General features: G+C 48.0%; 3 protein-coding genes across 3 annotated transcripts; 2 read left to right on the plus strand and 1 right to left on the minus strand.

The window, feature by feature from the left end:
* Positions 1-2,194: 2,194 nt before the first annotated feature.
* Positions 2,195-17,954, minus strand: LOC116968600 (histone H2B-like). The gene is made up of 2 exons (XM_033015366.1): positions 17,942-17,954; positions 2,195-2,629 (listed from the first exon to the last, which is right to left on the minus strand). The coding sequence occupies exon 2, from the start codon at positions 2,600-2,602 to the stop codon at positions 2,228-2,230; it is 375 nt and encodes a 124-aa protein (XP_032871257.1). The 5' UTR covers positions 2,603-2,629; positions 17,942-17,954; the 3' UTR covers positions 2,195-2,227.
* On the plus strand, positions 17,829-18,380 carry LOC116968536 (histone H2B-like). Its single transcript, XM_033015303.1, has 2 exons — positions 17,829-17,881; positions 17,942-18,380. Exons 1-2 carry the CDS (start codon positions 17,857-17,859, stop codon positions 18,319-18,321), a joined length of 405 nt encoding a protein of 134 aa, XP_032871194.1. The 5' UTR covers positions 17,829-17,856; the 3' UTR covers positions 18,322-18,380.
* A 934-nt stretch (positions 18,381-19,314) lies between these two features.
* On the plus strand, positions 19,315-19,913 carry LOC116968545 (late histone H2A.2.2). The gene has a single exon (XM_033015313.1). The coding sequence runs from the start codon at positions 19,341-19,343 to the stop codon at positions 19,722-19,724; it is 384 nt and encodes a 127-aa protein (XP_032871204.1). The 5' UTR covers positions 19,315-19,340; the 3' UTR covers positions 19,725-19,913.
* The last annotated feature ends 3,138 nt before the right edge of the window (positions 19,914-23,051 follow it).

Consider the following 23,051-nt stretch of genomic DNA (forward strand, 5'->3'; position numbering starts at 1 on the left):
TACCTTTCTTTAAGTTCAGAACCATTGTTTCTGAATTAACAATGTCACTCTCCTTCCTAATGAAGAACTCAACCATATTATGGTCACTCTTGCCCAAGGGGGCACGTGCAACAAGACTGCTAACTAACCCTTCCTCATTACTCAATACCCAGTCTAAAATAGCCTGCTCTCTCGTTGGTTCCTCTACATGTTGATTTAGATAACTATCCCGCATACATTCCAAGAAATCCTCTTCCTCAGCACCCCAGCTAATTTGATTTACCTAATCTATATGTAGATTGAAGTCACCCATTATAACTGTTTTGCCTTTGTCGCACGCAATTCTAATTTCGTTTGATATCATCTCCAACTTCACTACTACTGTTAGGTGGCCTGTACACAACATCCACCAGCGTTTTCTGCCCCTTAGTGTTTTGCAGCTCTACCCATACCGATTCCACATCCTCCAAACTAATGTCCTTCCTTTCCATTGCGTTAATCTCCTCTCTAATCAGCAACGCTACCCCACCTCCTTTTCCTTTCTCTCTATCCTTCCTGAATATTGAATATCCCTGGATGTTCAGCTCCCAGCCTTGGTCACCCTGGAGCCATGTCTCCGTGATCCCAACTATATCATAGTCATTAATAGCTATCTGCACATTCAACTCATCCACCTTATTATGAATGCTCCTTGCATTAAGACACAAAGCCTTCAGGCTTGTTTTTACAACACTCTTACCCCTTATACAATTATGTTGAAAAGTGGCCCTTTCTGATTTTTGCCCTGGTTTTGTCTGCCTGCCACTTTCACCTTGCTACCTATTGCTTCTACCCTCATTTTACACCCCTCTGTCTCTACGCTCACACATTTAAGAAACCCTTTCCCTTTAACTCCATCCTCCACTATCCCATTCAACACCCCACCCCCCTTATTCAGTTTAAAACCACCCGTGTAGCAGTGGCAAACCTGCCTGCCAGAATGCTGGTCCCACACCTGTTAAGATGCAATCTGTCCCTTTTGTACAGTTCCCCCTTACCCCAAAACAGATCCCAGTGATCTAAGAATCTAAATCCCTGCCCCGTGCACCAGTTCCTCAGCCACACGTTCAGGTCCCGTATCTCCCTGTTCCTGCTCTCGCCAGCACGAGGAACTGGAAGCAAACCGGAGATAACAACCCTGGAGGTCCTGCTTTTCAGCATTTCTCCGAGCTCTCTAAAGTCACGCTGCAGAATATTCATCCCCTTCTTTCCGACATCGTTTGTGCCGACATGCACTACCACTTCCGGATGTTCACCTTCGCCCTTGAGGATTTTCTGCACTCTGTCCGTGACATCCTAGATCCTGGCACCAGGAAGGCAGCACACCATCCTCGCATCCCGTCTGTTGCCGCAGAAACCCCTGTCCGTACCTCTCACAATGGAGTCTCCCAGTACAATGGCGTTGCCTGCCTTAGGCCTTTTTGGTTTTGGCTCAACAGCCCTATTCGCATCACAAGCCAGTCCGCCGCCCAGTGTAAACATCTCTTCTGTCCCGACAGCTTCTAAGTGGGTGAACCTGTTCACAAGAGGTACAACACCCGGGGATGTTGGCATTCCATGCTTCCCTCCCGTTCTCACTGTCTCCCACCTTCTCTCTTCCAGTACCTTAGATGTAACAATCGTACTGTAGGACTTGTCGAGGAACGACTCCGTTTCTCGGACGAACCGGAGGTCATCCACTTGCTTCTTCAGTTCCCCAACACGGCCCTTCAGGAGCTCTACCTGGAACCACCCGGGCTAACTCTCGCCCCCCATTACGTCCTCATGAATAAAGCCAGCATCTACAGCAAACAACGACCCACTACTGTCCGGGTTCCAGAATCACAGATGTATAGAGATGTGTTTATTGTTAAATAAATGAGGACAAAAGTTAATAAACCGCAATCCCATCAACAAATAAAACAGCAACAATAGCACTAATCGGCTCCCCGTGGACACAACTATGATGACTGGCACAAACTGATTCGAAGGGGATGAAGCTTCATGTCTGGTTGATGGCCGGGAATGTAACCGAGACACCAGGAATGTCCGGGGTACTGAAACCACATTTAATCAGTAAACAGCATCTGAAATAACTAAGATAACATTCAGAAAGTATTCTGCTGTAATTCAATGTCGAAATATTACTGCAACACTTGTAAGTGAAAATGTGAGTGGCTCTTAAAAGAGCCTTTGGGTTTTCAGTGTTTCGTCAGCATTGAGTGGATGTTTACTTGGAGCTGGTGTACTTGGTTACAGCCTTTGTCCCTTCCGACACGGCGTGCTTAGCCAGTTCCCCGGGCAGCAGCAGGCGCACGGCGGTCTGAATCTCCCTGGAGCTGATGGTCGCCCGTTTGTTGTAATGGGCCAGGCGGGAAGCCTCGCCCGCGATGCGCTCGAAAATATCGTTCACGAACGAGTTCATGATGCCCATGGCCTTAGAGGAGATGCCGGTATCCGGGTGAACCTGCTTCATCACTTTGTAGATGTAGATGGAGTAACTCTCCTTCCTTGACCTCCTGCGCTTCTTGCCCGCCTTGCCTGCAGCCGGTTTCGCCAATGCTTTCTTGGCGCCCTTCTTGGCTGTTGGTTTCGGTTCAGGCATTTCCTCGGTGAATTTCAAACACAAAAGTAACCAAAGATACTTCGCTCTATGATCCTCTATGAAGTGACCAGAAGCCGTTCGGAGCGCGAATTAAATAGGCAGCGGCGTCACCCTATGCTAATGAGGGATGGAGCAGGAGCGGATCGTCATTGGGTGGTCGGTGACATGAATCACACTTCGCTATAAACCTTCTGATTGGATATCTGCGGTGAAACATTGCAATCCCTCGCTCCCCCAATCAGAAGCCGCTTCCACTGCCCCGTTCGCGTCACACCAAGCTCCAGTATCTTTGGCGTGACACTACATTTACATGGATAGGAAAGGTTTATAGGGATACTAGACGAAGTGGGACCCGTTGGGTCCCATGTTCACACTGGAGGGCTGGTCCCCCAACGCAATATTCCACCTCTCCACCAATTCCAATATTGGTGGTCAGTGGGGAGGGGGCTTTCTGGAGCGCTAGTATGGGTGTTGTGGGCTGAAGGGACTGGTTTCCAGAGGGCTAGTATGGACATTGTGGGCCGAATGGATTCTTGGGCTGGCAGCTCAGTCACTCAGGCCTGGTGGGCTGGCAGCTCAGTCACTCAGGCCTGGTGGGAAACTGCCAGAAATTCTGCCAAAACAGATGAGAGACTCCAGTCAGCATGCTCTCTACTGTGCACCTTTAGAAGTTCGAGAGAGTCCTCTTTCACATACCGACACTCCGTAATATTCTCAGGAAGTAGAGGCACTGATGTGCTTTCTTTATAATTGCATCAGTGTGCTGGGACCAGGAAAGAACTTCGGAAATATGCACGCCCACGAATTTGATGTTCTTGACCCTTTTCACCATCGTCCCGTTGATATAAACAGGATTGTGAGTCCCTATCCTACCCCTCCCTAAGTCAGTTCCTTGGTTTTGCTGGTGTTGAGAGCCAGGTTATTGTGCTGGCACCATTTGGTCAATAGGTCGATCTCACTTCTATACTCTGACTCGTCACCATCGGTGATTCCTCCCACAACAGTGGTGTCATCGGCGAACTTGATGATGGAGTTCGCACTATGTCCGGCTACGCTGTCATGAGTATAGAGTGAGTAAAGCAGGGGCTGAGCACGCAGCCTTGAGGTGCTCGCATGCTGATTGTTATCGAGGATGACACATTTCCACCAATATGGACATTCCGTGGTCTGTGGATGAGGAAGTCGAGGATCCAATTGTGGAGGGATGCGCAGAGACCCAGATCTGAGAGCTTGGTAACCAGCTTGGAGGGGATGATGGTATTAAATGCCGAGCTGTAGTCAATGACTAACAGTCTGACATATGAGTTTTTGTTGTCCAAGTGGTCCAGAGCGGAGTGGAGAGCCAGTGATATCGCATCTACCGTTGATATGTTGTGGCGGTAAGCGAACTGCAGTGGGTCCAGGTTCTTGTTGAGGTAGGAGTTGATGTGCACCATAATCAACCTCTCAAAGCACTTCATCACCACACACGTTAGTGCCACTGGTCGATAGTCATTGAGGCACGTCACCTTGCTCTTCTTGGGCACCGGTATTATTGATGCCCTTTTAAAGCAGGTGGGAACCTCAGACCGCAGAAGTGAGAGGTTGAAAATGTCCGTCAAAACTCCAGTCAGTTGGTCCGTACAGGTTTTTAGAACACGACCGGATATGCCATCAGGCCCAGGCGCTTTCCGAGGGTTCACCCCCCTGAAGGATCTTCTGACATCGGCCTCTGTGACTGTGACTGAAACACCACCACTGCGAATGGGGGCTCGGGAAGGCACATCAGTGTTCTCCCTATCAAACCGTGCGTAAAACGCATTGAGCTCATCAGGGAGTGATGCTTCGCTGACAATTGAGCTGCCTCCTGATTTTGCCTTATAGAAGGTGATGGCATTCAAGCCCTGCCACAGTTGCCGAACATCCGTCTCATCCTCCAGCTTGGAGCAGAAGTCCCTTTTGGCCTTTTTGATGTTCTTACCAAGGTCGTATCTGGACTTCTTGTAGACCTCTGCATCTCCAGACCTGAATGCCCGGGATCTGGACTTCAGAAGAGTGCGTATCACATGATTCATCCAAGGCTTCAGGTTAGGAAACACTCAGAAGGTTTTTGTAGGGATGCAGTCCTCCACACATTTATTTATGAAGTCTGTAACGACTGTAGCGTATTCATTCAGGTCCATTGCCAAGTCCCTGAACATTGCCCAGTCTACAGACTCCAAACAGTCCTGGAGTTGTTCCTCTGTAGTTCAGGAGAAAATGTGTATTTTGCCCTGTGACTAGGATTTGTGATCAGTGTAGAGATATCTCATTGGGATCACGTGGAGACCTGGTAAGACGGCATCTTGTATGTTATGTCCAGGTCTATCATAGGAAGAATGTGTGTGCAATAGAGGGAGTGCAGTGACTGTTCACACAGTGTGTCTGGTCTGTGGGGTTGGAAATTGAAGGGGTTTGAAGGACAGTTGATCTGAAGAAATCTGAATATTTTATGATGTTTGTGCATCCAAGATGGTTGATTTGCACATTGGCGCATAGTGTGACAAATCAGGTTGATCTGAGGAGTGAAAACATGGCATCTGTGTGACGTGCAAGTTTATCCCAAGACTGTGTCAGTGACAGGATTGAGTACAGTTGTTGACAAATGCTTTAGTGCCCGACGGCTGCTGGCAGTGGGACTCACTGGGAACTTGTGTCATGGCCGTGCTGTTGATGAGAAGCGACAACTCTGATGTCAATGTGAAGAAATGTTGGACATGGTGGAAAACTCAGCAGGTCAGACAGCATCTGTGGAAAGAGAAATGGCTGACATTTTAACTCTGACATGCTTGATTGGAACAGAGGAAGAAAGAAATGTGTCTCAGCAGCAGAGAGGGCTGGGGAGGGCAGTGGGTGGAACAGAGTGAAGTTCGCTGATAGTTGCACCAGGGCTACTCAGTAGTTAATCTAGTGATGCAGGGGGCTGGGATCCACAGTGACTCTGATCAGGTGGGCTATGTAGATAATGGGACAGTAAAATCCAGTGGGATGAGTAGACAGAGACAGGAGGGGAATCTCGCGAAGGGCCGGTGAGGTTAACTGCATTTACTTGAATGAAAGGAGCCTCACGGGTAAGATGTGTGAGCTGAGAGTTTGTGGATCAGCACATGGGAGAATACTGTTGTTGCAATCACAGAAACATGACTGAATGAAGGGCAGGACTGGCAGCTCCATGTCCCTTTGAGGAGAAGTTAAATTCTCCCTGGGTGAATTCAGAGCCGGGTGCAAAAGGGCAGAAGCTTTGCATTTCTAATCAGGGAGAGCATTACAGCAGTACCAAAGATCCTATAGAGATCCTATAGCGGAGCAAGATAGGCTACTCCTGCGAAATGCAATGGACTGACGTGTAGTACGCTATGGAGGGGATCATGGGCATTTTTCCACGCCCATTTTAGTAACCTGAGCCTACCTGACCCGACCTGACTCGCAGTGTAATCAATGTTGTGGGGCAACAGTTTGTGTGGGTTAGATTCATAAATCTGTCAGTTCATACTTCTTGTCAACAATAAAATTTGATTCTGGTAATTGTCTTTTTTAATGTTTTTTAAATAATTTCTTTTTAAATGGTTCACAAGCAGTGTTTGAGTTGATTTTGTAGTAACCGGAACCGACCCGACTCGCAGGGTAATTGACATTGCGGGGGAAGTTTTTGTGCGTGATATAGGGTTAGATTCATAATTCTGTTAGTTCATAATTCTGTTAATTCTTGTTAAAGAATAAAATGTTTATAAACACACATACATGAAAATTATATAAATGTATATAATCATATAACACACACAATTATATTTCTTCTGATCCAATAATGAACTTTATTTCAGACTAGACAAGGGACATTAAATAAGAAACATTGTAAACCTCCCCTCAACTTCACACACACTAGGCCTTATCCCTCCCGGCACTCCCTCGCCTGCCCCCACACTACAATGTCTCCCCCCCTCCTATGCCCCTCTCCCCGCTGCCCCGGTCCCCACACTTTCTCTCCCCGCTGTCCCGGGTCCCGCACTCTCTCTCTCCGCTGCCCCGGGCCCCACACTCCCTCTCCCCACTGTCCCGGGCCCCACACTCCCTCTCCCCCGGGCCCCACACTCCCTCACCCCGCTGCCCCGGACCCCACACTCCCTCTCCCCGCTGCCCCGGGCCCCGCACTCCCTCTCCCACTGCCCCGGGCTTTTTAATGTTTTTTAATTGGATCCCGCACTCCTTCTCCCTGCTGCGGATCCAATCTTTGGCCGGAACAAGATGGCGGGGGCTGGTCGCTAAAATGAATCATATAATCACCCATGAATCCGCCCATGAGCGGACTACACATTTGCGTGAGAGTAATCCATCTTGCTCTGCTATAAGATCTGCCAAAGATGGATTACTCTTTGGCAAACGTGTAGTCCGTTCATGGGCGGATTCATGGGCGATTATATGATTCATTTTAGCGACCAGCCCCCGCCATCTTGTTCCGCCATCTTGTTCCGCCATTTTGCTTCCGGCCAAAGATTGGATCCGCAGCGAGGAGAGAGAGTGTGGGGCCCGGGGCAGCGAGGAGACAGAGTGTGTGGCCCGGGGCAGCGGGGAGAGCGAGTGTGGGGCCCGGGGCAGCGAGGAGAGAGAGTGTGGGGCCCGGGGCAGCGGGGAGAGGGAGTGTGGGGCCCGGGGCAGCGGGGAAAGGGAGTGTGGGGCCCGGGGCAGCGGGGAGAGGGAGTGTGGGGCCCGGGGCAGCGGGGAGAGGGAGTGTGGGGCCCGGGGCAGCGGGGAGAGGGAGTGTGGGGCCCGGGGCAGCGGGGAGAGGGAGTGTGGGGTCCGGGGCAGCGGGGAGAGGGAGTGTGGGGTCCGGGGCAGCAGGGAGAGGGAGTGTGGGGCCCGGGGCAGCGGGGAGAGGGAGTGTGGGGCCCGGGGCAGCGGGGAGAGGGAGTGTGGGGCCCGGGCAGCGGGGAGAGGGAGTGTGGGGTCCGGGGCAGCGGGGAGAGGGAGTGTGGGGCCCGGGGCAGCGGGGAGAGAAAGTGTGGGGACCGGGGCAGCGGGGAGAGGGAGTGTGGGGCCCGGGGCAGCGGGGAGAGGGAGTGTGGGGCCCGGGGCAGCGGGGAGAGGGAGTGTGGGGCCCGGGGCAGCGGGGAGAGGGAGTGTGGGGCCCGGGGCAGCGGGGAGAGGGAGTGCAGGGCCCGGGGCAGCGGGAGAGGAGTGCGAGGCCCGGGGCAGCGGGGAGAGGGAGTGCGGGGCAGCGGGGAGAGGGGCATAGGAGGGGGGGGAGACATTGTAGTGAGGGGGCAGGCGAGGGAGTGCCGGGGGGGATAAGGCATAGTGTGTGTGAAGTTGCGGGGAGGTTTACAATGTTTCTTATTTACAATGTTTCTTATTTAATGTCCCTTGTCTAGTCTGAAATAAAGTTCATTATTGGATCAGAAGAAATATAATTGTGTGTGTTATATGATTATATACATTTATATAATTTTCATGTATGTGTGTTTATAAACATTTTATTCTTTAACAAGAATTAACAGAATTATGAACTAACAGAATTATGAATCTAACCCTATATCACACACAAAAAGTTCCCCCGCAATGTCAATCACCCTGCGAGTCGGGTCGGTTCCGGTTACTACAAAATCAACTCAAACACTGCTTGTGGACCATTTAAAAAGAAATGATTTAAAAAACATTAAAAAAGACAATTACCAGAGTCAAATTTTATTCTTGACAAGAAGTATGAACTGACAGATTTATGAATATAACCCACACAAACTGTTGCCCCGCAACATTGATTACACTGCGAGTCGGGTCGGGTGTCGGGTCGGGTCAGGTAGGCTCAGGTTACTAAAATGTGCGGGAAAAATGCCCAGGATCCCCTCCATAGCGTACTACACGTCAGCCCATTGCATTTCGCAGGAGTAGCCTATGTTGCTCCGCTATAAGATCTTTGGTACTGGGGATATCCTGGAGCGATCGACTCATGGGACTTTATGGTTAAAACTTGGGAATAAGAAATGGACAATCACTATGATGGGATTATACTATCTGCCTCTCAATAGTCAGCATGCATGAGGAGACCAGACATGTAGGCTGAATGAGGAATGATGTGAAATCAATGTGTTTGTGGTTGTGGGTCATTTTAACTGTTGGGTGAGGATAAGCAGTGATGTTGCAACAGAAAGCAACATCCAGGTCTGTGCTACTAGGACTGGCTCTGTGGTACAGTGGGGATGAATGAGACCAGTCAGGCGACAATGATAGGATACTTGATAGTCAGGGGAAAAGAAGGAAATTCTGTGAAGATGGGACTGATGAATGCATGGCTGAAAAGTTGGAGCAGGAAGTCAGATTATTGGATTATAGCATTTAAGTAGGAACTGCAGATGCTGGAATTGGATTATAGGGATCTTTTCTGCGGCAGCAGTGACCTGCACAAGAGGGACGGGTTACACCTGAACTGGAGGGTGACCAATATTCTGGCGGGCAGATTTGCTCAGGATACCAGGGAAGATTTTAAATTGATTGGCAGTGGTGTGGGATCTGTGAGATGTAACTCGGTGCTCACAATCACGATGCCAGAGACAAAGTCGTGGAAACAAGAAATTCTTTTATTTACGAGTCTGCAGAGCCGGGTGCCTCCCAATCCGAGACACACCGAGACAAGGAAAAACCCCGCTTTTTATACAGTACATTTCACTGAATCCCCCTCCCCTTCTGGCTCCTTCCAATCAGAGCGCTGACGTGCACAATCTTCCGTCCCGCCCATGTTACCTCCCAGATCATACATCGCATGTTCATGGTAATGAGCAGTTTTCCGATCAGGGGCGTATCTGTAATATTCATTTTCCTCATTAAGCAAGCGCAAAAGTTACCTTGCAGGATTCATTAATCATTTCTTTTGCTGCTTTGACAGTTTCTCTCAATTATAGCGGCCTGTACCCTTTATCTCTGTTCTAGTGCCGTGCTTATCAGTGTTTTACCAAGGGCGGTGGTATTTAATTATCCCGCCCTTCACAATGTGGTTTGATCATCCTGTTCCTCACGATTGATGTGGTTTAATCATCCTCTAACCAGCTGTGGTAGCCAGCATTACCTCATCCTGTTCCTCACGGTTGATGTGGTTTAATCATCCTGTTCCTCACAGATCCAAAGCAGTAGTGAGGCAAGTGGAAGCTGCAAGTTGATTGCAAAGTCAGCAACACCAAGTTCAGTATATGTGTCATGCAGCAACAGGGCAGGGAGCAAGCAAAGGGTGTCAGATTAAATGACATTTATTTCAGTTAAAGAGGCCGGACAGGTGAGGTCATCGAACACTGGACGTGAATAAGTACATGGGATTGGGACATCAAGAAGGCCAAGCACTGCCATAAGCTCAGGATTGAGGAGCACTTCAACAACAACTCCGACCCCCGACGCATGTGGCAAGGCATCCAGGCCATCACGGACTATAGACCCTCCAACACCACCCCCACATCCAGCGACGCCTCCTTCCTTGAGGAGCTTAATCACTTCTATGGCCGCTACGACAGGGACAATCTAGAGACAGCCATCAAGGCTGTGCTACCTGCCGATCACCAACCCCTCACACTCACCCCCTACGACGTATACGTGGCACTGAGTAGGACTAATGCACGTAAGGCTGCTGGCCCTGACGGCATCCCCGGTCGCGTGCTCAGGGCCTGTGCTGCGCAGCTGACAGACGTCTGGACTGACATCTTCAACCTGTCACTTGCCCAAGCAGTTGTCCCCACGTGCCTTAAAACCACCTCCATCGTGCCTGTGCCAAAACACTCCACTGCGGCAAGCCTCAATGACTTCCGCCCAGTTGCACTTACCCCCATCATCACCAAGTGCTTCGAGAGGCTGGTCCTGGCACACCTCAAAAGCTGCCTACCCCCCACACTGGATCCCTATCAGTTTGTCTACCGCAAGAACAGGAGTACGGAGGATGCCATCTCAACGGCACTTCCCACCGCGCTCTCCCACCTCGACAACAGAGACACTTACGTAAGAATGCTGTTCATCGATTACAGCTCAGCATTCAACACCATTATACTATCTAAACTGATCACCAAACTCGGTAACCTGGGCATCGACCCCTCCCTCTGCAACTGGATACTGGACTTTCTAACCAACAGACCACAGTCTGTTAGGTTAGACAAGCACACCTCGTCAACCCTCACCCTGAACACCGGCGTTCCACAGGGCTGTGTGCTGAGCCCACTCCTCTGCTCCCTCTTCACCTATGACTGCACACCTGTACATGGTACTAACACCATCATCAAGTATGCAGATGATACAACGATGATTGGCCTCATCAGCAACAACGATGAGTCGGCCTACAGGGAGGAGGTCCAGCATTTAGCAGCATGGTGCGCTGACAACAACCTGGCCCTTAACTCCAAGAAGACCAAGGAGCTCATTGTAGACTTCAGGAAGTCCAGGGGCAGCACGCACACCCCCATCCACATTAACGGGACGGAGGTGGAACGTGTTTCTAGCTTCAGGTTCCTGGGGGTCAACATCTCCGATGACCTCTCTTGGACCCACAATACCTCAACTCTGATCAAGAAGGCTCACCAGCGTCTCTTCTTCCTGAGGAGACTGAAGAAGGTCCATCTGTCTCCTCAGATCCTGGTGAACTTCTACCGCTGCACCATCGAGAGCATTCTTACCAACTGTATCACAGTATGATATAGCAACTGCTCTGTCTCCGACCGGAAGGCATTGCAGAGGGTGGTGAAAATTGCCCAACACATCACCGGTTCCTCGCTCCCCTCCATTGAGTCTGTCCAAAGCAAGCGTTGTCTGCGGAGGGCGCTTAACATCGCCAAGGACTGCTCTCACCCCAACCATGGACTGTTTACCCTCCTACCATCCGGGAGGCGCTACAGGTCTCTCCGTTGCCGGACCAGCAGGTCCAGGAACAGCTTCTTCCCGGCGGCTGTCACTCTATTCAACAACGTACCTCGGTGACTGCCAATCACCCCCCCCCCCCCCCCCCCCCCCCCCCCCCCCCCGGACACTCCTCCCACAGGAAAAACACTATGTCTGTATATGTGCTAATGTAAATATTTATTCAAATCATATGCTATGTCGCTCTTCCGGGGAGATGCTAAATGCATTTCGTTGTCTCTGTACTGTACACGGACAATGACAATTAAAGTTGAATCTGAATCAGAATCTGATATAACAGCTGCTGCAGAAATATAGTTAATGGAGGGTTGGGCTGGTAGCTTAATGTTCCAGGGTACCAGTGCGATAGGCGAGATGGAGCAGGAGAAAGAGAGGAGAGGTAGTTGAGTTTTTGATGAGGGGGAACATCACGCAGTTATCTAAAATGAAAGTATTGAGGATTAATGAATGGAGCATTGACATATAGGGGTGATCTTGTTGGGAATTAGAGGAGCAAAGATGCAGGATGATTGTATTGTATTGTATTTAATTTATTGTCATTATCTCATATTGGAGACAACAAAATGAATTTTCCTTACATTTAAGTATCATAAAAAATGATACTTGACTGTAAAAACTTGATTGGAGAAAGTTGCAAGAATAACAAAGGCTGTGAAGTGGATTTTACGTTTCTGGATATAGACCTGGACAGCCATGGTGCAAAGGGCTCCGATGGGGTCAGCAAAGCTTAACCTATTCTTGTTAAAACTATAGATGGGGAGGCACTTTAGTTCTATTTGTGTTGATACAGTTATGGTAAAATGCAGAACTGCTCCTCAAGCTAAAGTTATAAACTGCAACTAGACAAATGTTAACAGTATATGACAGAATCTTACAAAAATGACAGGAGTATGTTGTTTGAGTATAAAGGAACGTCCAGCAAGTGAGATAGTGAGCGGTCAAGTTCTGAATATTCCTGTTGGTGTGAAGGGCAGGGCCAGCAGGAGGAGGGAGCTCTGGGTCACAAGAGGTATGGAGGCTCTGGTCAGAAAAAGGGAAGGTGTGTTCAGGTACAGCCAGCTGCTATCAAGTGACCCCTCGATATGTACAGGAGAAGCAGAAGTATGCATGGGATGGAATAAGGGAGTTAAAAAAGGGGGAATGAGATGAAAACACGGAGGTCTTGCTGCAGCTGTACACAGTATTAGTGAGACCACATTTGGAATACTGTGTACAGTTCTGGGGTCCATACTTAAGAAAGGATGTACTAGCCCTGGAGGCAGTGCAGCGAAGGTTTACAAGATTAATTCCTGCAATGAGGGGATTGACATATGAGGAAAGGTTAAGTAGGCTGGAACTCTACTCTTTGGAGTTTAGAAGAATGAGAGGCGATCTCATTGAAACATATAAGATCGTGAGGGGCCTTGATAGGGTGGATGCACCGAGGATGTTCCCAATGATCGGGGAAACTAGAACTAGGGGACATAGTCGCAGAATAAGGGGGGGCTCTTTTAAAACTGAGATGAGGAAGAACTTCTTCACCCAGAGGGTGGTTAATTTATGGAATTCACTGCCCCAGGGAGCAGTGGAAGCAGAAACGTTAAATATATTTAAGTCTAAAATAGATGTTTTTTTAGCTGCCAAGGGGATAAGGGGCTACGGGGAGAGGGCAGGGATATGGACCTAGGTATGGTTAGTATAGTAAGACCTGAGTGATCTCCTGGACAAGTGTCGATCGCCTGGATTGGGGTCGGAGAGGAATTTTCCGGATTTTTTTCCCGAATTGGACCTGGGTTTTTATCCGTTTTTTTTGCCTCCCCCAGGAGATCACGCGGTTCTTGGGGTGGAGAGGGGTGATAGCGGTATAAAGGGGAGGGTAGTGTCTTGTGTTCTGTGTCTTGTGTCTACTGTTTGTGGGTAAGTGTGTCTGTTTAGTGTTCAGCCATGAGCGAATGGCGGTGCGGGCTCGACGGACCTGGTGGTCTACTCTCGCACCTACTTTCTATGTTTCTATGTTTCTATGACTTTGGCATAGAAGTTTAAGGAGATAAATGGAAAAAGTAACTGGAGAGAATGTGGCTCCGTCAAAGACCAAAGTCTATGTGTGGAGCTGCAGGAGGTTGGCAAGGGCCTTGGAGAGTATTTCTCCTCTGTTTTGAATATATATAAAAATACATGACGGTGACGAAGCTTGAAGAATTCACGGGGAAGTCTTCAATATGGTAGAGCAGGTCCTGGATGTATGAAGCAGATCATTCTTTAAGGACTTACAGAAAGAACTGCAGATGGTGGAAAAATCGAAGGTAGACAAAAATGCTGGAGAAACAGCAGGTGAGGCAGCATCTATGGATCGAAGGAATAGGCGCCATTTCGGATCGAGACCCTTCTTCAGACTAATGAACTGATCAGCCATATTCAAGGATACTGTGCAAAGCTGGGGAAGAAATTACATGAACCCTAGCTGAGATTTATCGATCATGATTCCACACGGCAGAGGTACTGGGACACTGGATACTGGTGTCAAGTTGGGAAAAGGAGATGTACAACGGGATCTAGAGGTCCTTCTGCAGTTGTATAGGGCCCTAGTAAGCTTTATGCGTGGGCCAGATATATTGTCAGTGCAGAGGGGCTAGGCACAAGGACAAGTGTGCATCCAGAGTCAAGGTCTGGAATAGTACTAGGTGTGCAGTCAAAGCTGGGACAATGGGAGTGTTCAGCACTGGGAACCTAAGCAGGTAAGCAGATATGATCAGGGTAGAATAGGGGGCCAGGTGCAAGGCTGAACTCAGGGTCAGGACTGAGAGAAGGTATGCAACCGGAGTCAGGATCAGGGGTAGTACCAGGTGTGCAGTGAGACCCAGGATGGTCAACTTGGGCCAAGTGCTTGATTATAATCTGATGTCCATACATGAATACACTAAGATCATTCATGTGCTGCACCTGTTGATCACAGCATGGCTTTACTGTGGAATGTAATTAGGAATGTAATTTAGCCTAACCTTATTCATAGCTAATCCAACTTAAAGCATAAATATTGCATTCAAATGTAGGTTAAAAGACTGGCTACAGTATGCACCAGATTGCACAATTTCAAGCTGAAAAATGCAAAAGCTCCATAACAATGGACGGGGGACACCCCCCTCCCACAGTCTAACCCCATTAACCTCCCACCCACCCCCTCCCACAGTCTAACCCCATTCCCCTCCCCCCCCCCCACCCACCCCCTCGGTGGCTACGCTCCCTCGGACTTTGTCTCTCACAATTTCTCACTCCCAACTCTCACCCAATGTTTACAGCCCTGCTATGCGTCAGAGTATAGAAGTGAGATCGACAAATTGACCAGATGGTACCAGCACAATCACCTGGCTCCCAATACCAGTAAAACCAAGGAACTGGTTGTGGACTTTGGAAGAGGAAGGATGAGGACCCACAATCCTGTTTATATCAATGGGACGATCGTGGAGAGAGTAAAAAACTTCAAATTCCTGTGCATGCATATTTCCGAAGATCTTTCCTGGACCCAGCACACTAATGCAATTATAAAGAAAGCACATCAGTGCCTCTACTCCATAGTCCTACTCTACTCTCTAATTTTAGATAGCCCTTGCTTTCTCCATCCTTCCCCTCCCCGTTCCCAGCTCTCCCACAAAGTCTACTGTCTCCGCCTCTTCCTTTCTTTGCTCTTACCCCCCCCCCCCCCCACGACATTGGGCTGAACAAGGGTCTCGACCCGAAACGTCTCCTATTCCTTCTCTCCATAGATGCTGCCTCACCTGCTGAGTTTCTCCAGCATTTTGTATCTACCTTCAATGTTTCCAGCATCTGCAGTTCTTTTTTAATCATCAGCACCTCCACTTGCTGAGAAGATTACGGAGATTTGGTGTCAAAGGGGATTGTTATGTCAAAGACCAGTGGAAGTGGATTGGGAGCAACGGCTAGAGGGGGAAACGATCTGGTGTGTGGGACGCATTAAACAGTAAGGGAGTACGAGGTCGGAGTCAGCAGGTCCCTGTGAGATAAATAAGCAATTGTGCTTATCTTGGTTTAGTTCTGACTCTCTCCATCCCTCCCCCACCCTAATTCTCTGACTAGTTGCACTGTTGTTCTGATAATTTTACTGATTTTATGCCTCCATGTCACCTTAGCTAACAATGCGCTGGGCCCGGGATATTAACACTGGTGGAACATCTCTAGAATTTCATGGAGCTTTATAGCACAGAAACAGGCCGCCTGGTTCACCTTGGCCATGGTGACCATGTATGCATTCTGGGTCAGTTCCACTTGCCCACATTTGACCCTTAGTTTCTAATCCCTTCCTATCCCAATGTTGGTCAAAATATATTTTAAACATTGTAATTGTACCTGTTTCCTCAACAGCTCATTCCAGATATGAACTACTCTCAGTTAAAATGTTGCCCTGAGGTCCCTCTTCAATCTCTCCTCTCACCTTGGGCCAATGCTTCTAGTTTTAGAATCCTTTATCCTGGGGAAAATAAACTGAGTGTTGAATATTCATGCCCCTCATGATTTTTCACACTTTATTTAGGTCACCCCTCGGCCTCCTATGCTCCCAAATCAATCCTTGCCTATCCAGCCTCTCCCTATAATTCAAACACACGTCCCCAAAACATCTTGGTAAACCTCTTCTGCACCATTTCCAGCATAATGGCATCCTGCTACAGCTGAGCAACTAGAACTACATACACTATTCCAGGTGTAGTCTCACCAATACAAAGCTGCATCATGATATCCAAATCTTTGTATTCAATACCCTTCCCATTGAAGGCAAGTATGGCAAAACCTTCACCACACCATCCGTATTACGATGTTCTAGAAACCATGCACCTGTAATCCGAGATCTCTGTTCTGCAACACTCTCCAATGTTCTACCATTTACTGTGCAAGTCCTACCCTGGATTTGCATATCAGTTTGCAACACCTCACATTTGTCAGAGTTAAATCATATTTGTCATTCCTTGCCCCACCAAACCAACTGATCTAGATCAACATTGTTGGTGTCATCTGCAGATTTACTCACAATGTTACCTGCATTGTCATCCAAAACATTAATGTAGGTAACAAACAACATTGAATTCTGCACCGACACCTGCAGCACAGAACTGATTACAAAATACAACCCTCCATTTATCTTGTGGACCAGGGGTTCCCAACCTTTTTCGTCCCGTTTACCCCTCCAACTTTAATTGCACATAACAATGTTATTTCAGTTATTTATTAACAACTAATGGTGAACAACAATTGTATACCAGAACCAAACACAGTTAGTCAATGAGAAAAAATATGTACAGATCCAGAATCAACAAATGTACCCCCTGGGGGTAAATTTACCCCAGGTTGGGAACCCTTGCTGTGGAATCTTCCCAACAAGTCAATATGATGAGGGTCCACCCTCTCCCACCTATTCAGTGACTTCCTGACCCCACCGTCTTCTGGGTAACATTTCTCTTATCGCCTCTTCTCCCCCCCTCCCCCTCCTCCTCAATTAATCGAATCAACTATGAGAAATGAAAATCTGAAGAATGCTCCCACCCGAAAACATCGTCTGTCCGTGGTGTGCGGTAGCTTTGCTGTCTTACAGCGCCAGAGATATGGGATCGATCCTGACTACGGATCTTTGTACGTTCTCCCCGTGACCTGTGTGGGTTTTCTGTGGGTGCTCGGGTTACCTATCACATTGAAGACGTTCAGGTTGGTAGGTTAATTGGCTTGGTACAATTGTAAATTGTCCCCAGTGTGTAGGATAGTGCTCGTGTAGGGGGATCGCTGGTCGGCGAGTATTCGGTGGGCAGAAGGGCCTGTTTCCGCGCTGTGTCTCTAAAACTAAAGGATGACAAACGACAGCTTTCTGGGACCGGACAGGACACGAACAGTGAGTGAGAGCGGCTTCTGATTGGCGGAGCGAGCGATTATGATTAGATATCATAATATCTAATGTGGTGAATCTCTGGAACTCTCTGCCACAGAGGGTAGTCGAGGCCAGTTCATTGGCTATATTTAAGAGGGAGTTAGATGTGGCCCTTGTGGCTAAGGGGATCAGAGGGTATGGAGAGAAGGCAGGTACGGGATACTGAGTTGGATGATCAGCCATGATCATATTGAATGGCGGTGCAGGCTCGAAGGGCCGAATGACCTACTCCTGCACCTAATTTCAATGTTTCTATGTTTCTATCCAATCAGAGCGTTTACAAGAGAAGTGTCATTAAACATCTCACCGACCGTCCAATGACGATCCGCTCCTGCTCCATCCCTCATTAGCATAGGGTGACGTCACTGCCTATTTAATCCGCGCACCGAGCGGTTTCTGGTCACTTCTGTGCAACGATCGTGTTTTGTTTTTGTGTTTGAAACCCACCGACGAAATGCCTGATCCGCCGAAAACCAAAGATGCTGTAGGATCTTTGCCGAAAACCAAAGATGCTGTAGGATCTTTGCCGAAAACCAAAGATGCTGTAGGATCTTTGCCGAAAACAGCCGCCAAGAAGGGCGCAAAGAAAGCTTTGCCGAAATCCGCAGGCAAAGGGGGCAAGAAGCGCAGGAGGTCGAGGAAGGAGAGTTACTCCATCTACATCTACAAAGTGATGAAGCAGGTTCACCCGGATACCGGCATCTCCTCCAAGGCCATGGGCATCATGAACTCGTTCGTGAACGATATTTTCGAGCGTATCGCGGGTGAGGCTTCCCGCCTGGCGCATTATAACAAGCGGGCGACCATCAGCTCCCGAGAGATTCAGACCGCCGTGCGCCTGCTTCTTCCCGGGGAGCTGGCCAAACATGCCGTGTCGGAAGGGACAAAGGCGGTGACCAAGTACACCAGTTCCAAATAAAGATCCACACATTGTTGAAAAAACACCCAAAACCCAACGGCTCTTATAAGAGCCACCCACATTTTCGCAGAAAGAGTTGTACTAATGTTTCGACATTGAATCGCAGCAGAATTGTTTCAGAATATTTCTATTTGGCGAATTAATTTCACATTCTGTTTAGTGATTAAATTAAAGTCCAATATACGCGGGATATTCCCGGTATCCATGTTGCATTCCTGTCCATCAAACAGAAGTAAAACTCCTTTTCCTTCACGTCAGCTTGTCCCAGTCATCATAAATTGTGCCCACGGCCAGTCGACTAGTGCTGCTGTTACTGTTTTATTTGCTGTGTGTATTGGGGTTTATGAACTCCTGTCTTCATCTCTGTACCTGTTCTGAATTGCATTTCTACTCGGCAATTCGTCCAGTTTTTCCAAGGAGGAACATTTCACACTGTCGCCCAAACTCCGACTTTTATAAACATAAACATATAAACAAGACTATAATCCGACACCGTTTACATAGTGACCGATCGCTAATTGATGCCGATGGTCGATTTTTATTGTAATCGGTTACCGGCCCAAATAAATCGTAAATTAAATGTGTTGTGCTGTATTGCCCGGGGTTCAAGGTGGTCAACAATCAAGAGTATTTAATTGTCCTATGTATCGTGTGCGGAACAATGAAATTCTTACTCGCAGCAGTATAATTAACATCTTAACGCAATGCGCTTACATAAACAATGATAATCAAAAAAGCAATGATTATGTGATGTAGCAAATTGTATTGACATACAGATTTATAGTTTGGCGGCTATTTCAAAGTTCGAGTTTTGGAGGGACTGGCAGTTATTTTCAGCGCTTTTCTGTTGTGGGTTTTGATTGGTAGATAAAACAGTTCTGTGATTGGGTCATTCTTCACACCAATGAGATTATGTCCTTTTTCACCAATCACCAGCGGTTCTCTGGATTCCTCAAACAGGTATAAGAAAGGCGAGTCTGTGACCATTTTCTCATTCTGCGTGTACAAAACATCAGGAGATGTCTGGACGAGGAAAAACCAGCGGCGGCAAAGCTCGGGCCAAGGCCAAGTCTCGCTCGTCCCGGGCTGGACTGCAGTTCCCGGTCGGTCGTGTTCATAGGCACTTGAGGAAAGGCAACTATGCTCAGCGGGTGGGTGCAGGAGCCCCTGTCTATCTGGCTGCTGTGCTCGAGTATCTGACGGCTGAAATCCTCGAGCTGGCCGGCAACGCGGCCCGGGACAACAAGAAGAGCCGCATCATCCCCAGACATCTGCAGCTGGCCGTCCGCAACGACGAGGAGCTCAACAAGCTGCTGGGAGGGGTGACCATCGCTCAGGGCGGTGTGTTGCCCAATATCCAGGCCGTGCTGTTGCCCAAGAAAACCGGCGCAGCGAACAAGTAAGCGAGAGAAACTCAACATAGTGACCCAAAGGCTCTTTTCAGAGCCACTCACCATGTCTGTGGAAGGGCAGATCATCGATTATGTTTAGTGCGGGACAAGTGTTCCTTGTTGTCGAAAACCGACTGCACATTGAGTTGTCTACACGGTGGCGGAGCGGTAGACCAACTGCCTTACAGCGCCAAGACCCTGGTTCGATCCTGACTACGGGCGCTTCCCTGTACACAATTTGTACGTTCTCCCCGTTTTCTCCCACACTCAAAAGATGTTCTGGGTTGTAGGTTAATTGGTTTGATATAAATGTTTAAAAATATGTTTTTCAAACACTTATCATTTGTAGCATAGTGTTCATGTGTGAGGATCGCTAGTCGGTGCGGACTCGCTGGTCCGAAGGGTCAGTTTCCGCGTTTTACCTCAAAACTAAACATGAAACAGCGGTTGGCTGATGCGGAAAGATACATTTAAGCAGATATTCCTCAGAACATTGGCAGCGACCTACAGTAAGATCCTCCTCGAAACCAACTCCGTTTAGAAACATAGAAAATAGGTGCAGGAGTAAGGCGCTTCGGCCCTTCGAGCCTGCACCGCCATTCAATATGATCATGGCTGATCATCCAACTCAGTATCCTGTACCTGCCTTCTCTCCATACCCCCTGATCCCTTTAGCCACAAGGGCCACATCTAACTCCCTCTTAAATATAGCCGATGAACTGGCCTTAACTACCTTCTGTGGCAGAGAATTCCAGATTCACCACTCCGTGTGGAAAAAAAATTGTCATCTCGGTCCTAAAAGACTTCCCCATATCGTTAAATGGTGACCCCTTGTTCTGGACTTTCACAACATTGAGAACAATCTTCTTGCATCTAGCCTGTCCAACCCCTTAAGAATTTTGTAAGTTTCTATAAGATCCCCCCTCAATCTTCTAAATTTCAGCGAGTACAAGCCGAGTCTATCCACTCTTTCCTCATATGAAAGTCCTGCCATCCCAGGAATTAGTGTGGTGAGCTTTCTCTGTTCTCCCTCTATGGCAAGAATGTCTTTCCTCAGATTAGGAGACCAAAACTATACGCAATACTCCAGGTGTGGTCTCACCAAGGCACCAAGGGGTAGGGGTGACCTATACAAAAGGGACAGCTACACCTTAACTGGAGAGGTACCAATGTTCTGGCAGGCAGGTATGCTAGTGCTACACGTGTGGGCTTATACTAAATAGCGGGGGGAGGGGGGAAGGGAAAGTGGTCGACAAATTGGTAGTATACAGATGAAGTTAAAGGGGAAGTGAGTACAGGGAAAGTTACAAAAGACTCCCAAATTAATGGAAGGAAAGTTCGAGAAGGGTTAAGAGAGTAAGGTCAGGGATAATAGTGACCGGTGTGAGAGGGGAGGTGAATACCGAAGTTAAATTGTTGAATATGAATGCGCGAAGCATAAGAAATAAAGTGGATGAGTTTTGAGGCTCAATTAGAAATTGGCAAGTGGGGATTACAGAGGCATAGATGCAGGACGTACAGGGCAGGGAACTGAATATTCAGGGGTATACGTCCTATCGAAAAGACAGACAGATGGGCAGAGGGGGTGGGGCAACTCTGTTGGTGAGGAATGAAATTCAGTCGCTTGAGAGGAGTGACATAGAATCAGGAGATGTAGAATCAGTATGGATATAACTGAGGAATTGTAAGGTTAAAAAGTCCCTGATGGGAGTTATCTACAGGCCCCCAAACAGTAAGCTGGATATAGGGTGCAAGCTGAATCCAGTGTTAAAATTGGCATGTAGCAAAGGTAATGCTACGGTGGTTATGGGCGATTTCAACATGCAGGTAGACTGGGAAAATCGGGTTCGTACTGGACTCCAAGAAAGGGAGTTTGTGGAGTACCTCCGAGACGGATTCTTAGAGCAGCTTGTACTGGAGCCTACCTGGGAGAAGGCAATTCTGGATTTAGTGTTGTGTAATAAACCGGATTTGATTGGGGAACACAAGGTAAAGTAGCCATTAGGAGATAGTGACCGTAATATGATAAGTTTTAATCTACAATTTGAGAGGGAGAACGGAAAATCGGAAGTGTCAGTATTACAGTTGAGCAAAGGGAGCCATGGAGGCAAGAGGGACAAGCTGGCCAAAGTAGACTGGAAAGAGACCCTAGCAGGGATGACAGTGGAACAACAATGGCAGGTATTTCTGGGAACAATTCAGAAGGATCAGTTCATTCCAGAGCGGAAGAAAGAATCTGAGGGGACTATGAGGTGAGCGTGGCTGACAAAGTAAGTCAAGGACAGTATAAATATAAAAGAGAAGAAGTACAATGTAGCAAAGATGAGCGGGAAGCAAGAGTATTGGGTAATGTTTAAAGAGCAACAGAAGATAACTAAAAAGGCAATACGGGGAGAAAGGATGAGGCACGAAGGTAAGGAATATATAGGAGGATAGCAAAAGCTTCTTTCGGTATGTGAGGAGGAAAGAATTAGTTAAGACAACTGGGTCCCTTGCAGACAGAAACAGGTGAATTTATACTGGAGAACAGGGAAATGGCAGATGAGTTGAACATGGTACTTCACTAAGGAAGACACAAACAATCTCCCAGATGTACTGGTGGCCAGAGGACCCAGGGTGATGGATGAAATGAGGGAAATTCACATTAGGCAGCAAATGGTGTTGACTATGGGACTGGACTATTAGGCAGGCCTGTTGACTATTAGGCAGGACTGCTGGTACTGAAGGCTGATAAATCCCCACGGCCTGATGGTCTGCATCCCATGGTACTTAAGTAAGTGGCTCTGGAAACCGAGGACGCATTGGTGATCATTTTCAAATGTTCTATAGATTCAGGATCAGTTCCTGTGGATTGGAAGGTAGCTAATGTTATCCCACTTTTGACGAAAGTAGGGAGAGGGAAAACAGGGAATTATAGACCAGTTAGCCTGACATCGATGGTGGGGAAGAAGCTGGAGTCAATTATAAATTATGACATAGAGGCACATTTGGATAGCAGTAACAGGACCACAGCTATTTACAATATACATTAATGATTTAGTAGATGAAGGGATTAAAAGTAACATTAGCAAATTAGCAGATGACACAAAGCTGGGTGGCAGTGTTAACTGAGGGGAGGATGCAGGTTGGGTGAGTGGGCGGATGCATGGCAGATGCAGTTTAATGTGAATAAATGTGAGGTTATCCACTTTGGTGGCAAGAACCCCACGAAGGCAGATTATTATCTGAATGATCTCAAGTTAGGAAAAGGGGAAGTACACCGAGATCTGGGTGTCCTTATTCAGCAGTCACTGAAAGTAAGCATGCAGGTACAGTATGCAATGAAAAAAGCTAATGGAC

The sequence above is a fragment of the Amblyraja radiata genome, chromosome 45 (genome assembly GCF_010909765.2).
Source record: "Amblyraja radiata isolate CabotCenter1 chromosome 45, sAmbRad1.1.pri, whole genome shotgun sequence".
Classification (NCBI taxonomy): domain Eukaryota; kingdom Metazoa; phylum Chordata; class Chondrichthyes; order Rajiformes; family Rajidae; genus Amblyraja; species Amblyraja radiata.